The sequence below is a fragment of the Magnolia sinica genome, chromosome 18, assembly GCF_029962835.1.
Source record: "Magnolia sinica isolate HGM2019 chromosome 18, MsV1, whole genome shotgun sequence".
Classification (NCBI taxonomy): Eukaryota; Viridiplantae; Streptophyta; class Magnoliopsida; order Magnoliales; family Magnoliaceae; genus Magnolia; species Magnolia sinica.
Window position 1 is genome coordinate 15,228,564 of NC_080590.1, and position 13,053 is coordinate 15,241,616.

At 37.7% G+C, this 13,053-nt stretch overlaps 1 protein-coding gene across 4 annotated transcripts in view; it reads left to right on the top strand.

The window, feature by feature from the left end:
• Positions 1–13,053, top strand: part of LOC131233441 (cleavage and polyadenylation specificity factor subunit 1) — a 75,343-nt gene that overhangs the window by 31,481 nt on the left and 30,809 nt on the right. For all 4 annotated transcript variants that reach the window (XR_009165245.1, XM_058230147.1, XM_058230148.1 and 1 more), the window contains 3 exons: positions 5,593–5,721; positions 7,858–7,935; positions 9,215–9,355. Coding sequence is in view for 3 of the 4 variants with exons in the window: in XM_058230147.1 (XP_058086130.1) it covers positions 5,593–5,721; positions 7,858–7,935; positions 9,215–9,355 (348 nt within the window). In the remaining variant the exon portion in view is untranslated. The remainder of the gene's footprint in view (positions 1–5,592; positions 5,722–7,857; positions 7,936–9,214; positions 9,356–13,053) is intronic.

Sequence of the window (13,053 nt, forward strand, 5' to 3'; positions counted from 1 at the left end):
CTTCGGGTCGAGTCATATGCAGATGCAGACTGCGCAGGCTCAGTAAAAGACAAAATCCACTTCTGGCTATTGCACATTTGTTGGAGGAAACTTGGTAACATAGAGGGGTAAGAAACAAAATGTGGTGGCTAGATCCAGTGCGGAGGCAGAATACAGAGCTATGGGTCATGCAATTTGTGAATTGATATGGATCCGATCTCTTCTCAAGGAGTTGCATTTGTTCGATGGGACTTTATTGTGATAAGCAAGTTGTAACACACATCGCCAACAATCCAGTATTCCATGAGCGTATAAAACACAAGAGGTTGACTAACATTTCATCAGAGAAAAGATTACCTCTAAAGAAATCACCACCAAATACATAAGTTCAAAAATTCAGCGTGCCGATGTGTTCATCAAGTCTTTAGCTCATAATCATTTTTCATTTCTCATTGGCAAGCTAGGCATGATAGATATATACGCTCCAGCTTGAGGGGGAGTGTTGAAGAAAACATATTTTCATCACCAGTTGAATAAGTTCATAATAGAGTTGAATAAGCAACGAAGAAGAGTTGAATAAGATCTAAGAATGGGCCCAACCCACATTGCAGGCCCAAATGGGCCCCTACACTGAATGTACATGGTTAAAGGGATTATAAATAAAGAATGTTGGGGATTGAGAGGAATCATCTCTCAACCCATCTCTCTCTCTCTCTCTCTCTCTCTCTCATTTTCAACCATTTTTCACAAACTTCTTACATTGATGTTAGTGATCAATTGCATTAATTCACCATAAGTTATTTGATTTTGCAACTAAATGAAATTGAGAGTGATTTTTAATGGCGGTCTATTATTAGAAAAACAAGAAACACAAAAAGAGACGATAGACATGAAGCAACACTCTCATCGCTCTACTATCAAGCCATTACAAATCAAGAACAAAAGGAAAAAAAAAAACTTAGGGGAGCCCATTCCCCAACTAATACAACTACCGACTTCGACTATCCCTAGCCCGAGACCAATCTCGTACTAAATCCACCGTTGAACACTCCCGAAAATCTTTTCTCAGCAAAACCCAATTAATGATCATTCATAAGATTCTTCTTTTTAAGGGCTACTTAAATGCCTTAGCGCTCGAAGATTCTTCTATCTTCTCCTTCCACACATCCCATGGGATGATAAAGAAAACCATCTTCCATGGGGGTCCCCTATCCACACTTGAATGCACTACAAAACCAATCCAACGTCAATTCACCAATGGACTTATTAAAAGTCCGCTAGACCCAAATCGATCAATGAACAACTAAATCTCTCTTACCAAAGAGTAATGAATGAAGAGATGCTTGACAGATTCCTCCCTACATGTAAAACACATGCTGGGGAAGGCCATATTGGAATTGAGTGTTAATTAAAAAAGAATCTTTACATGCATATTCACTTGTCAACATGATTACTCAGTTTCAGAATTGGTGTTTTTCATTAAAGTGAAATAAACAAGGTTTCTAGAGGGTTAAGGTGATCAAGATGGCGAGGCCAAGGTTAAGGTGGGAGATTAGGCAAGCAGAGATGCAAACAATGCATTTGTGGGAAGGTATATCACAAAGCCTGCTGGCGTGGAATCAAGCCCTTCATCATGGAAATCTACTATAAAGCCAATCAAGAAAGCCTTGCTATCTCCTAAAAGCTATATTGAAGACTTGAAGAAGAGAGTCATGGTTCCAAGGGAGATTGTTGAAAAGTGTCCGTAAGTGCTCAAGTATAGTTTGGTAGGGTTTGCTTTGTGGGTCATGCATGGTAAAAGTCATTGATGCTTTATGGCCCTCTCCTTTTGGTGCATTAGGTATCGCTGTAAGCAAACTATCTCTGGAATCCTTCTGTCTTTTAGTTTTTAGGAGTTGTCCAAGTTCAATCAGAAATGAGATTCTCCATCGACCCGAATCCTTTTGTTTTTCAGCTCCAAGGAAGAGATTGAGAGGTTTGTACTAGACAGGGTTCATGGCTTCACTTGTATGGGATTCCCACGTAGGCTCAGTCAGAATCTGTTTTTGTGGACATCATATCCAAATATGGTAAGGTTATTGTAGATCTATAGAAGGAATTGAAAAAGAGTAACTAAAGGAGAACATGTGAATTAGGAAGAGAGGAATGGAGAGAAGAGTGGAGCGGCTAGAGAGAGAATTTCCTCCACACGTCCCCGCTCTATCTTATTAGGGCTTTCACTTATTTGTTGAAGAAATTACAATATTGTCCCTCTTACTCGAGTAACTTAAAGACATGTATAACCATGGGTCTAAAACTCTACCCGAGCATACATACTGAACCCAATAGGGTCCATATGCTGGACAATTTACATTTGACACTCCCCCTCAAGCTGGAGCATAGATATCATGCATGCTAAGCTTGAATATAAGCCTTTCAAATTAAGACTTCCCAAGTGCTTTGGTGAACAAATCTGTAATATGATCATGGGACAAAATATACAGAGTGGCAATTTCTTTCTAAGAGATATTATCCTAAATGAAGTGGCATTCAACCTCTAGTACTTTGTCCTCTTATGGAACATTGGATTGTTGGCGACATGCATAACAACTAGATTATCACAGCATAAACGCATTCGAGTTTGAACCAAAAACCCCAATTCTTCTAGAAGTTATTTCAGCTAGACAAGTTCACAAGTTGTGTATGCCATGTATTTATATTTTGCTTTAGCACTCGAGTGTGCAACAACATTCTGCTTCTTGCCCTTTCAGGCAACCACATTACCACCAGGAAAAGTGCAATAGCCCGTAGTCGACTGCCTATCATGTCTTGCCCCACATAGTCCGTATCTGAATAACCAACTGGTGTTTGTAGTATCGATATTTTTACATGTATTGCAAGCTAGGAATACAGAAACATGTATTGATATCGCCAATACCCGGAAATGTATCGCTGACTAAGGGAAACATAGGGAAAATGGTGGAATTCTTCAATGAAACTTCAGGAGATGCTAAAATATACATATCTGCATATTTAGGAATCAAATAATTGCAAATAAGATGCATACATAATAAGTTTTTCTTTAATGGGGGCCTAAACATGTATTGACGACTTAGGGAAACATTGGAGAAACATTTAGGAAATGTTGGAATTTCTCAATGATACCTCAAGAGATGCTAAAATACACATTTTTTTTTTTTTAAATTGCATATTTTCGAATCAACTAATTGCAAAAAAGATGCATATATGATAAGTTTCCAATGTTTTAAATATCTTTATCGCATAAAGTATCGCACCCTTGGTATATGGAAAAATATCGGTTATCGCATGGGATATATCAGTTGTATTGCGTAATGTATCTCTGTTTTTGGGAAACATGGGAACATTGGGAAATTGGTTGAACTTTTCAATGATACTTCAAGGATTGTTGAAAAAGGCAGTAATACACACTTAAAAATCAAAACATTACAAAAAAGTACACATAATATGGGTTTCCTTTGTATGGGGTCCTTATATATGTGCTTTCCAACTGAACTGATGCAAGTATATTCAAAGTCTATTCATATAATTTATAAACATAAGAAGACATGTATGGAAACACAAGCAATGCATTCAAAAGCAAAAGAAGAATCACTAGATCAGGTTACATGCATGTTTAATTTTGTGTTTGGATACAAAGATTGCAACTAATTTGTGAGAAATTGGGAAATTTTGATTTTTCTCAATTTTCCGCAACTTAACCCCTCTCTCTAGAATCTCGAAATCGAAGTTCCAAATCCATGATTTTTCATGAAAAACATGAATAATCGTAGATTTGTAACCATTTGACACTGATTTAACATGATTTACAACAAAAACATGGATCAAAAATTGAAAATGCTCACTGGATCAAATAGGTGGGATATATCGGCACTACCTGTACATTTCGTATCGCATAGGTAGGATACAAGATGTATTGTGGGATATATCGGCTAATATTGTTGATATTTAAAACACTGTAAGTTTCCATTTAATGGGGGCTTAAGAGCATGTGTTGTCGTAAAATATTAGTGCAAGCAGAATGAGTATATAATACAAATGCAGGTACCAAACAATAACTAAGACATCCAAAACTAAAGAAACTGAAAAACATACCTATCTGCCATCCCTTACCCATGCAGACTTATGAGATGGCTCAAATCTGTCATATCCATCCCTACTCATGGGAAAATTAATTGGGAGGCTACTCATAAGTTCCATGGGACAAGGTATGTAGGCCGGTGAACCATGGTTGCATCAAGATCAGGATGGGGACATCAAAATTTCTAACTTGGGAATGCTTGGAAAATGGTGTTGGAGGCTTGGATGCACAGAGGAAAATGGTGATGGGGCCAGTTCTCATTGAGTTCCCTGGTGCACTCGCTGATCAGCATAGATGGCTTCAAATCCACAGCATTCTCAAAGATTTGGAAGGCCCTGGTTCCTATGAAAGTAGGAGCTTTTGCTTGGACAGTCTCACTCGACATGATTCTTATCATTGCTCACCTCAAAAAAAGGGGATTGCCTTGGTGAACAGATGTGATCTTTGTAGTAGATAAGAAGAGTCCACAAAATCATCTTTTCGTACATTGCATTTTCTCTCAGAAGATTTGGGGTTGGTGTTTGCTAGATTCAGTATGCAGTGGGTTCTCCCTCCCTCTCTTTCTCTACTCAAAAGTTGGAATGTTTTTGTATGGGGTTCTGTTGGTCAGATCCTACGGATGATAGCAATATACGCAGTAATCTGGTCCCTTTGTCTTGAGAGGAACAGTTGTACATTCGATGGGAAGCCATGCTCTATTGGCATTTTGTCCTCTAGGATTCATCCCTGATAGTGGCTTGTGCTAGGGTTAACACAAATTTTGAAGGAATCCCAGCTGCGTGTTTGAATTTGTCATGTTCAGGGGTTTTATTGGGAAGCTGTAGGACTGCTGTTTCTCAATCTTTTTGGTCAGCCCCTCCCCCTGTTACTTGCAAGAAAATTTACGATGGTACTCCTTGGTGGAATCCCGGACCTGCTGGTGTTGGGTGGATTCTTCGGGACTGTCGAAGGTAGCATTCTAAAGGAATTTTCAGGGCATATTGGTACCAAGGATTCTAATTTGCAGAAGTGGCGTCTCTTTTGCAAACCTGTAAGATTGTGGTTAATTCTCCTTGGGCCCAGTCATCACTGAAGGGGAGTCTAGCAGCGCCATTGCATGGGTCTCCAAAAATTCTTATTCTTGGAGATTGGCAGATTATGTTAAGAAGTGTGTAACATTTGCAATGACCAGGTGGTCCCGTTTTCATTAGTTCCAAGGGATGCAAACTCAGAAGTGGATGTTTTAGTGAAATCTGGCACCAGCAGACCTGCTTTGTAAATTCTGGAAAATAGATGATACTGGCATTGCTGTTGTTTTGTTTGTTTGGTGCAGCTTCTCACTGCTTTCTGATTGTATTTTCTGTGTAGTTTGTAGGCCCCGTTGAACCTGTGGCTGTTTTGGTTTTTTATAATATTTCTGATGATCCATATAACAAATCGGCTTAAGTTTTCAGTCCTTTCATCTTCGGTAATTTCTTAATGGTTACCTCATCATGTTGTGTTGAGCATCTTCTTGCTTTTCTTGATTTTTGCAGAAGACCTTTTCGTTTGCGGTGAGGGATTCTTTGATTAATGTTGGCCCTTTGAAGGACTTCTCTTATGGCTTAAGATCCCATGCTGATCCAAATGCAACAGGAATTGCAAAGCAAAGTAACTATGAACTGGTTGGTGGAGCAAACCATATAATTTCTTTTTATATATATATATATATATATATATATATATATATTGTATGAAGTATGAACAATGATATTATCATGATCTTACTGCATGCCTTTTGTTTTGTTTTGTTTTGTTTTTTTTTTGTTTGATAGTAGTCAATTTTCAATAGAATTTACATTAAAAAATAAAAAAACTAAGAAACTATAGGAGTCAAAAGGAGAAAGCTCCTAGGAAAGTAGGCCACCCCATTCCTCATTGTACAAACATAAAATTACCATCCACTACAATGCTGATGATATTTTGGTTGCTGAATTTTCCTCTTTATGAACATGGGTAGATTCTAAAATTTAAAGATTAAAGAACATAGCAAGCAGTAAAATTGTAGCTGATTCCTGAGGCTTTGGCCTCTACCATTTTGACATCAGCAAATCTTGCAAGAAAATGCATAAAACCAATTATTCAACCATTCTTAATTGAAATTCTTTTGTAACATAAAATTTCAGGACAGTATTACATCAAATTTAGCTTTAATTATCTTGCACGGAGACCATTCAATTGTTCCAAGTATCTTTGGCCGAACTAATATCTAGCACAGTACTTAAAATAATTCTGATACATGAAAGCAGTATTGCTCATTTTGTCAGGCAAAAGACAACTGTGTAGACTACAACACTTCCCTTCGACTTCCCCTTATCATGTTTTATTACCTTTATTGTCTGTGTTCTCTAAAGGTTGGTGAGAAAGCATTATGCTTTGTCTTATTTTTAGTTTGTTTGCTTCTTCGACTTCACATTTCACTGTAAGTTTCCATTTCACAACTGCTGTTCTAGGTTTTATCCTGTGACTAAAGAGTGACAAGCAAAACAGAAAATAATAAGATGCAAACCGCTGCTTTCTTGGTTTTATACTCATCTAGTAATCATTTCTTCAGTTCTGTTTCGTCCTTGTTGATTTGGTCGGTACTTGGATGGTAGTTAGTAACAATTTTTCTTCTAACAAAATTTGCCACCCTTCTTTCGTTCCCCCTTTTACTCAAACTGTGAAAGTTGGGCTCCATAAAGCTGCTATTCTAAACTCGCCTTCAGCACTTCTGTCTGTCATTGTTCTGGAGAAGCACTGGTTACCAACACGCAACACATGCTGGGAGTCAGTTCTCCTGGCTAGCTGCATTTCATGTCTGCTAGTCTTTACTGTCCATTTCTCATGTCAAACAGGTTGGACGCTCACAATCATTCTAGTATATTTTCTGATGGAACAACTATCAATGAAGCCATCGAATTGGATAGTATTATTATTGCTCTTTGATCAATACAGATGAATTCCGATACTTTTCTTCTGAAAGGTAACAACAATTTTTAAAGGAGCACGAATTACATCTCAGCTAAAAGTGACCAACCATTTTGGAAAAAAATCCGTAATACAAGAAACTCAGCCTATTACATTTATTTTAACCCTGTTATATACATCCAACATTTCTCTCCCCTCAAATAGCTCATAATACAGCCATCATAACTAACTTCCGCACTGAAACCTACTTTTTTCTTTCGTTCCACCACCAGGACAAGCTAGTAAAAACCTCATAATGAACCATGGCATCACCCAAGATATGCCAAAGAAAGCTATCGATTTTTCCCACACCTTTCATGCTACAGGACAATGGATAAGTAAGTGATCCACTGTCTCTGCCTCTCTGACATATCGCACGGCAATTGGGAATTGCTAGTGATCTCTTCTGAAGATTATCAATAGTATCTTGTTCCTAGCTACCGGCTAACTAAACGCTGCTACTTTGGGAGGGGAACCAGAAGGCCAGACGAAAGACAAGAACCTGCTTCTGTCACCCGAATAGGGTTGTCTCGATAACTCACAGAAAAATTCCAATACTTTGCAACTGCGGAAGTCGAAATGCTTATGTATTCGACTGTTGTGTTGATTACTAGATTCCATTTTACTAAAGTGTTTTCAATTTTTAATACTGTTTTGCACCCCATTTTATTGTTGACTGCGAAACTTGGATTGTTACTCTTACAGTTATCATTTACTGATTTTTCTATGCTTTGCTAGTTCTGTTAAGAATTTAATCCAAAATTTTCATTGTATAGATCTGTACTCCATTTTAATCCTTGATTAATTTACAGGTGTGCTGTTCTGGGCATGGAAAGAATGGTTCTCTTTGTGTGCTCCAACAGTCAGTTCGCCCAGAATTAATCACTGAGGTTTGTTCAAAGTTGTTTACAGAGGCTTCCTTCCACATGTTCAACCTCAGCGTTTTTTTAATACCTTACCTATCTTTCTATTAGTTTCTTTATTTGTATCTTAACTCTTTTTAAAATAAAAAATGGGATGATTCATTGGAAGGTTATCGATTAGACAAAGGGGTCAATAAATAATGTCTTCATTGTAGACGGTATCGATATTTCATCTCTAAAAAAGGAGATGAGATCTTTGGAAGGTTTATTCTTGGACAGTATGTGCAAAAGAGGAGAAGGCAGCCTAAATAGCTAGAAACAATCAAGGTGCACTTGAACATGATCATCTTAAGCAACATTTATCAGGTCTTTAGATAGCTTCGGTTCATCATCTGCTGATATCAAAAGGTTACTAATGCATAAGTCAAAGCATCAAACATACATGGCGCGCATAAGCTAATACACTGATCTGTATATCAAAAGGTTACTGACATAGATGAATGACCTTGGGCTGTAGTTAGATAGTGCTCAATACACTGATCTGTATGATAAGTTGAACATTGCAGCAAAATGTTTTAACTATGTTCATGCTTTTGTTGACTTAATTTTTTAAAAAGAAGGCTCTCATCATATGGTAATTGTGTCTACAGACTTCCTGTAGGCTGTAACTAGTCATATAATGCTTGGATTTCATAGTTCTTTTAGATACTATCCATATACTGGTTTAGTTTGACAACAATGGGAAAAGCCTACCTCTAGGGTGTCTTGCAAATTGGACTTCAATGCAACTTCTACATGGATTTTTTTTTTTTTTTGGACATATTAATAATACCAGGTTCCTAAAGTTTTTGAAAGGATGAATAAAGAAGATCCTTGTAAAAAAATAAAATCCCAAAGATAGAATCATGGCCACAAGCATCAAACATACATGACGCGTAAGCCAATGCACCGGAAGCTGTGTAACTTGTGCTTGGGATCAAAAGTGCAAGGAATTTTACTTATGACTGGCTATTTTCCATGGGCTTGATTCCTTGTAATTTGTGCAGTGTGTTGCACAGGGTTCTTATTCTTTGTACGAGTTAATACAATCTGTTTCTCTGAATCTTCATATATGTGAGCAATGTGCCTCATACACTGATCCCTACATTATACACATTCTGCAGCATTTTCTTACCAAATGCATGTTTACATCCATGCATACAAACATACTACGTATGTTTTTTCCATAGATAATTGTTCTTATATGCCTCTACACTTGCTTCTCTGTTCAGAAGCAGTTTGATGTGTAAATGTATGTTTTATGCAGGTTGAGTTAACTGGCTGCAAAGGAATTTGGACTGTGTACCACAAGAGCTCGCGTGGTCACAGTGCTGATCCTTCTAGAACTGTATCTGAGGATGATGAGTACCATGCATATCTGATTATAAGCCTGGAGGCTCGAACCATGGTAATCCCTAACAGAGCTGGGAAATATCTTCATTCCTTGGAATGCTTTTCCTGATATGGAATAGTTTTTCTTTGCATTTATAGTTTGACATTGGGCATGGAGGTTCAGTCAAAAGACAAATGGTTTGATGTGTTTTTATGTCACTCTTTGTGGGATTGTTGCTCAGGCTTATACACATCTCTTTTCTTTACATTTTAATTGATAATGTAGTAGTAGTTGAGTTAAATAGGCTGTTAATATTAGGGAAGGTAATGGCTTGATTTGTATATATCAGTAGTAATAACGTCGTTATGGTATTCCTGTGGCACCTCACTTGTTTTCTCTTTAGATTTAGAGCAATAGTATTCTTGTGCAAATCATTTCCATTGGTGACAGATTGGTTGATAGTTAGTTGTCATTGCTTGATTTGCTGAAGTACGTATGGCCATTACTCACAGCCTTTCAGCTGGGTGTGAGGTGTGATCTCACATGTTAAGTGGGCCATGTACAGCCACATGTGAGATCATCACTCCCCTCAAGTTGGAGGAGCATATATCACAAATGCCTACCTTGATGAAGGGACGATGTAAATGAGTGCGACTAAGATCCTTAGTGAACACATCCGTCAACTGATCTTGAAACTTGACGAACAACATACAAATTTCCTTATACATTTCTCTATGATGAAGTGACAATCAACTTCGATGTGCTTGGTTCTCTTGTAATAAATTAGATTGTTGGCAATATGAGGGGTAGCTTAATTATCACAATATAAATTCATGGGAACATCAACCATAAACCCCAACTTGCACATTAACGTCTTTAGTTAAATAAGTTTACATGTAGCATGAGCCATTGCCCTATACTCTGCCTCTATGCTTGAATGGGCCACCACACTTTGCTTCTTACTTCTCCATGTAATCAGGTTACCTCCTACAAATGTACAATAGCACGTAGTAGATCATTTGTCAAATGGAGAACCAGTCCAGTCCACATCTAAATACTCTTCTACTTGAAAATGGCCATTATGCTTATACAAAATACCTTTAAGAACGTGCAAAAAGCAAAGGACGAGGTGATGAAAGCGGAGCCCGAGTTGCTCATTTCAAGGACAATCGAAGGATGCAAAAGGCTTGAAAAGGGTAAGACTAAGCTTGCTAAGGCTCGGTTTAAAGAGTAAATCTGCTAGAAGCAAAAATCAAGGAACCAATGGTTAGTGGAGGGGATAGAAACACCTAGTTCTTTCATAGTTCAGTCATGGAAAAGTGTTGTCGCTCCTTTATGGGGAAGTTCAAGATAGGCTGGAACTATCTTGGAATATCAAGCAGACATGAGGAGCCTCTATAAACTGACTAATCTCCCTTCAAGTACCTGAGTACATGAAACACGACTTCCATTTGAGGAGCATGCGGAACTTATATAAACTGACTAACCACACTTACAAGAAAAGTGATATCAAGTCGAGAGGTTGTTATGTAGATTAGTTTTCCACTTAGTCAACAATATCTTTGTGGATCATCAATCAATTCTTCCTAATCTACTCTTTAAGTTTTTGATTTGGGTGCATAGGAGTTTCGCCTGGCTTGGCTCCTAGAAGACCCGTCGCAACCGATAAATCCATCACATATTTTCATTGCGATAAATTAATGCCCACCTTAGATCTTACTACCTTAGTACCAAAAAATTATCAAAGACGGCCCAAGTCCTTTGTATGGAAGTATTGCTATAAAATCTCTTCAACTTGTCAATACCTATATTGTCACTTCCGGTGACAATAATATTATTCACATGTATGACCAACATAATGATGCTTGCCTCTCTTCTGTTCACATAGACATAGTAGTCAGTCTGACTACGTTTCATCTTATATTCAAGTACCACTTTACTAAATTTGTTGAACCATGCTCTCGGATATAATTTAAGCCATAAATTGACTTTTTAAGATGATACACTTTGTCTCGTTCCCCTAAGCAATAAAGCCAGGTGGTTGCTCCATATAGACTTCTCTAGTAAGATCCACATGAAGAAACACATTCTTCACATCAAGCTGGTGTTAGGGCCAATCCAAATTTGTGGCAATGGAAACAATAAGTCACACAGGGTTAAGCTTTGTTACAGGAGAAAATGTCTCTGAATAGTTGACTCTTAGGAGAGTACCCAATGTTTTTAGTATCGACGATATTTGCCGATATATTCCACAATATATCTCTATCCCACCTGTGCAATACAAAGTGCACAGGTAGTGCCGATATATCCCACTTGCTCGATTCGGTGATTCTTTTTTTTTTTTTTGCTATAAATCATATTAAATCATTGTCAAATGGTTACCAATCCATGATTCTTCTTGTTTTGCATGAAAAATCATGGATTTTGAGATTTGGAGGAGATGGGCCAAGTTGTGAAAATTTTGAAAAAATAAAAATTTCCAAATTTTTCGTAGATTGGTTGTAATCTGTGTCCAAGCACAAAATCAAACATGTATCTAACCTGATCGAGTGATTCTTCTTTTACTTTTTGAATGTATTGCTTGTGTTTCTATCAATGTTGTCAAATAACCTAAGCGGTTATATGCGACCTCCACCGTGTGATCGCACAATCGCATAAGCGATCGCACAACAATTTTATTTTATTTTTTTTGAAAATTTTTTAAAAAAGGAAAAAAATCGAAATTAAATGGAAAAATCTGTTTTTTCCCCCACAAAGACTTCACCATTCCCATCAAATTTCAAACTAATACTTTTATTAATAACTAAAAATTAACAACTTATTACAAAAATGTAAAAACTTAATACCTTTATTGATAAACAAAATCTACGAAGTACAAACTAGTAATATACCAACTATAATACTATATACATTGTTTCCTCTCCCATTTGTCTACACTAGTTGCTCATCCACGACTGATGGTCAGGCATCTTCTTCTTGTACTTCTTCAATCTCAATATTAATGTTGTCTTCTCCTTGACTGCTATGTGCAACCGCATGCCTCGTGCTACTGCTCGCCCCTCCAGCTCCTCTTCTTCGCCATTGAGATTGAGAACCTTCGCTAGGTGCGGATGCATAAGCGATGTCTTCTACTTGGGCCCATGTAAGGGACTCGCCGACAAAGACTGGATCCTCTGTCGCCACAAGCCACTCATTATCTGCCTCCAAATCATTCAGGCTGATAGGATCATAGAATCCATGTTTTTCTCTCCTAGCCTGGAATATTTCTCGCAGCTTCTGGTTATATTGGACAAAGACTAGGTCGTTGAGTTTCTTTTGTTCCAGACGATTTCCTTTTTTTTTTTCGTGTGAACCTGCATGCCAGTAACATTTATAATATGTAAAATTACCAATTTAGCATTGAAATTTGAAACTAGAATGCACTCTAGTTGCGCTCGCAACTGCTCGAATAACACGAAAGGCTAAGAATTTTCATGGCCAGCTTCTGCAGTGCCGGATCCCTCCTAGTTGGTTCAACTCCATACATAGACCACTCCACTCTTCAGGTAGAAGTCCAACTCTCGAGAAATTTTATTATGTTCTTCTTTGTTTGAAACCATTCTTTCTAAAGTGTCTAGAAATCCGACCATATGAAACGCAACTGCGGCAGTCTGATTGGTGGACGCAAAGAATACTACCGGATTAAGGATGTACGTAGCCGAATAGAAAGGGGATGGCATTTGGCTACCCCATCTAGCATGTATAATATTTAGTATAGGCTGGTAATCACGTTC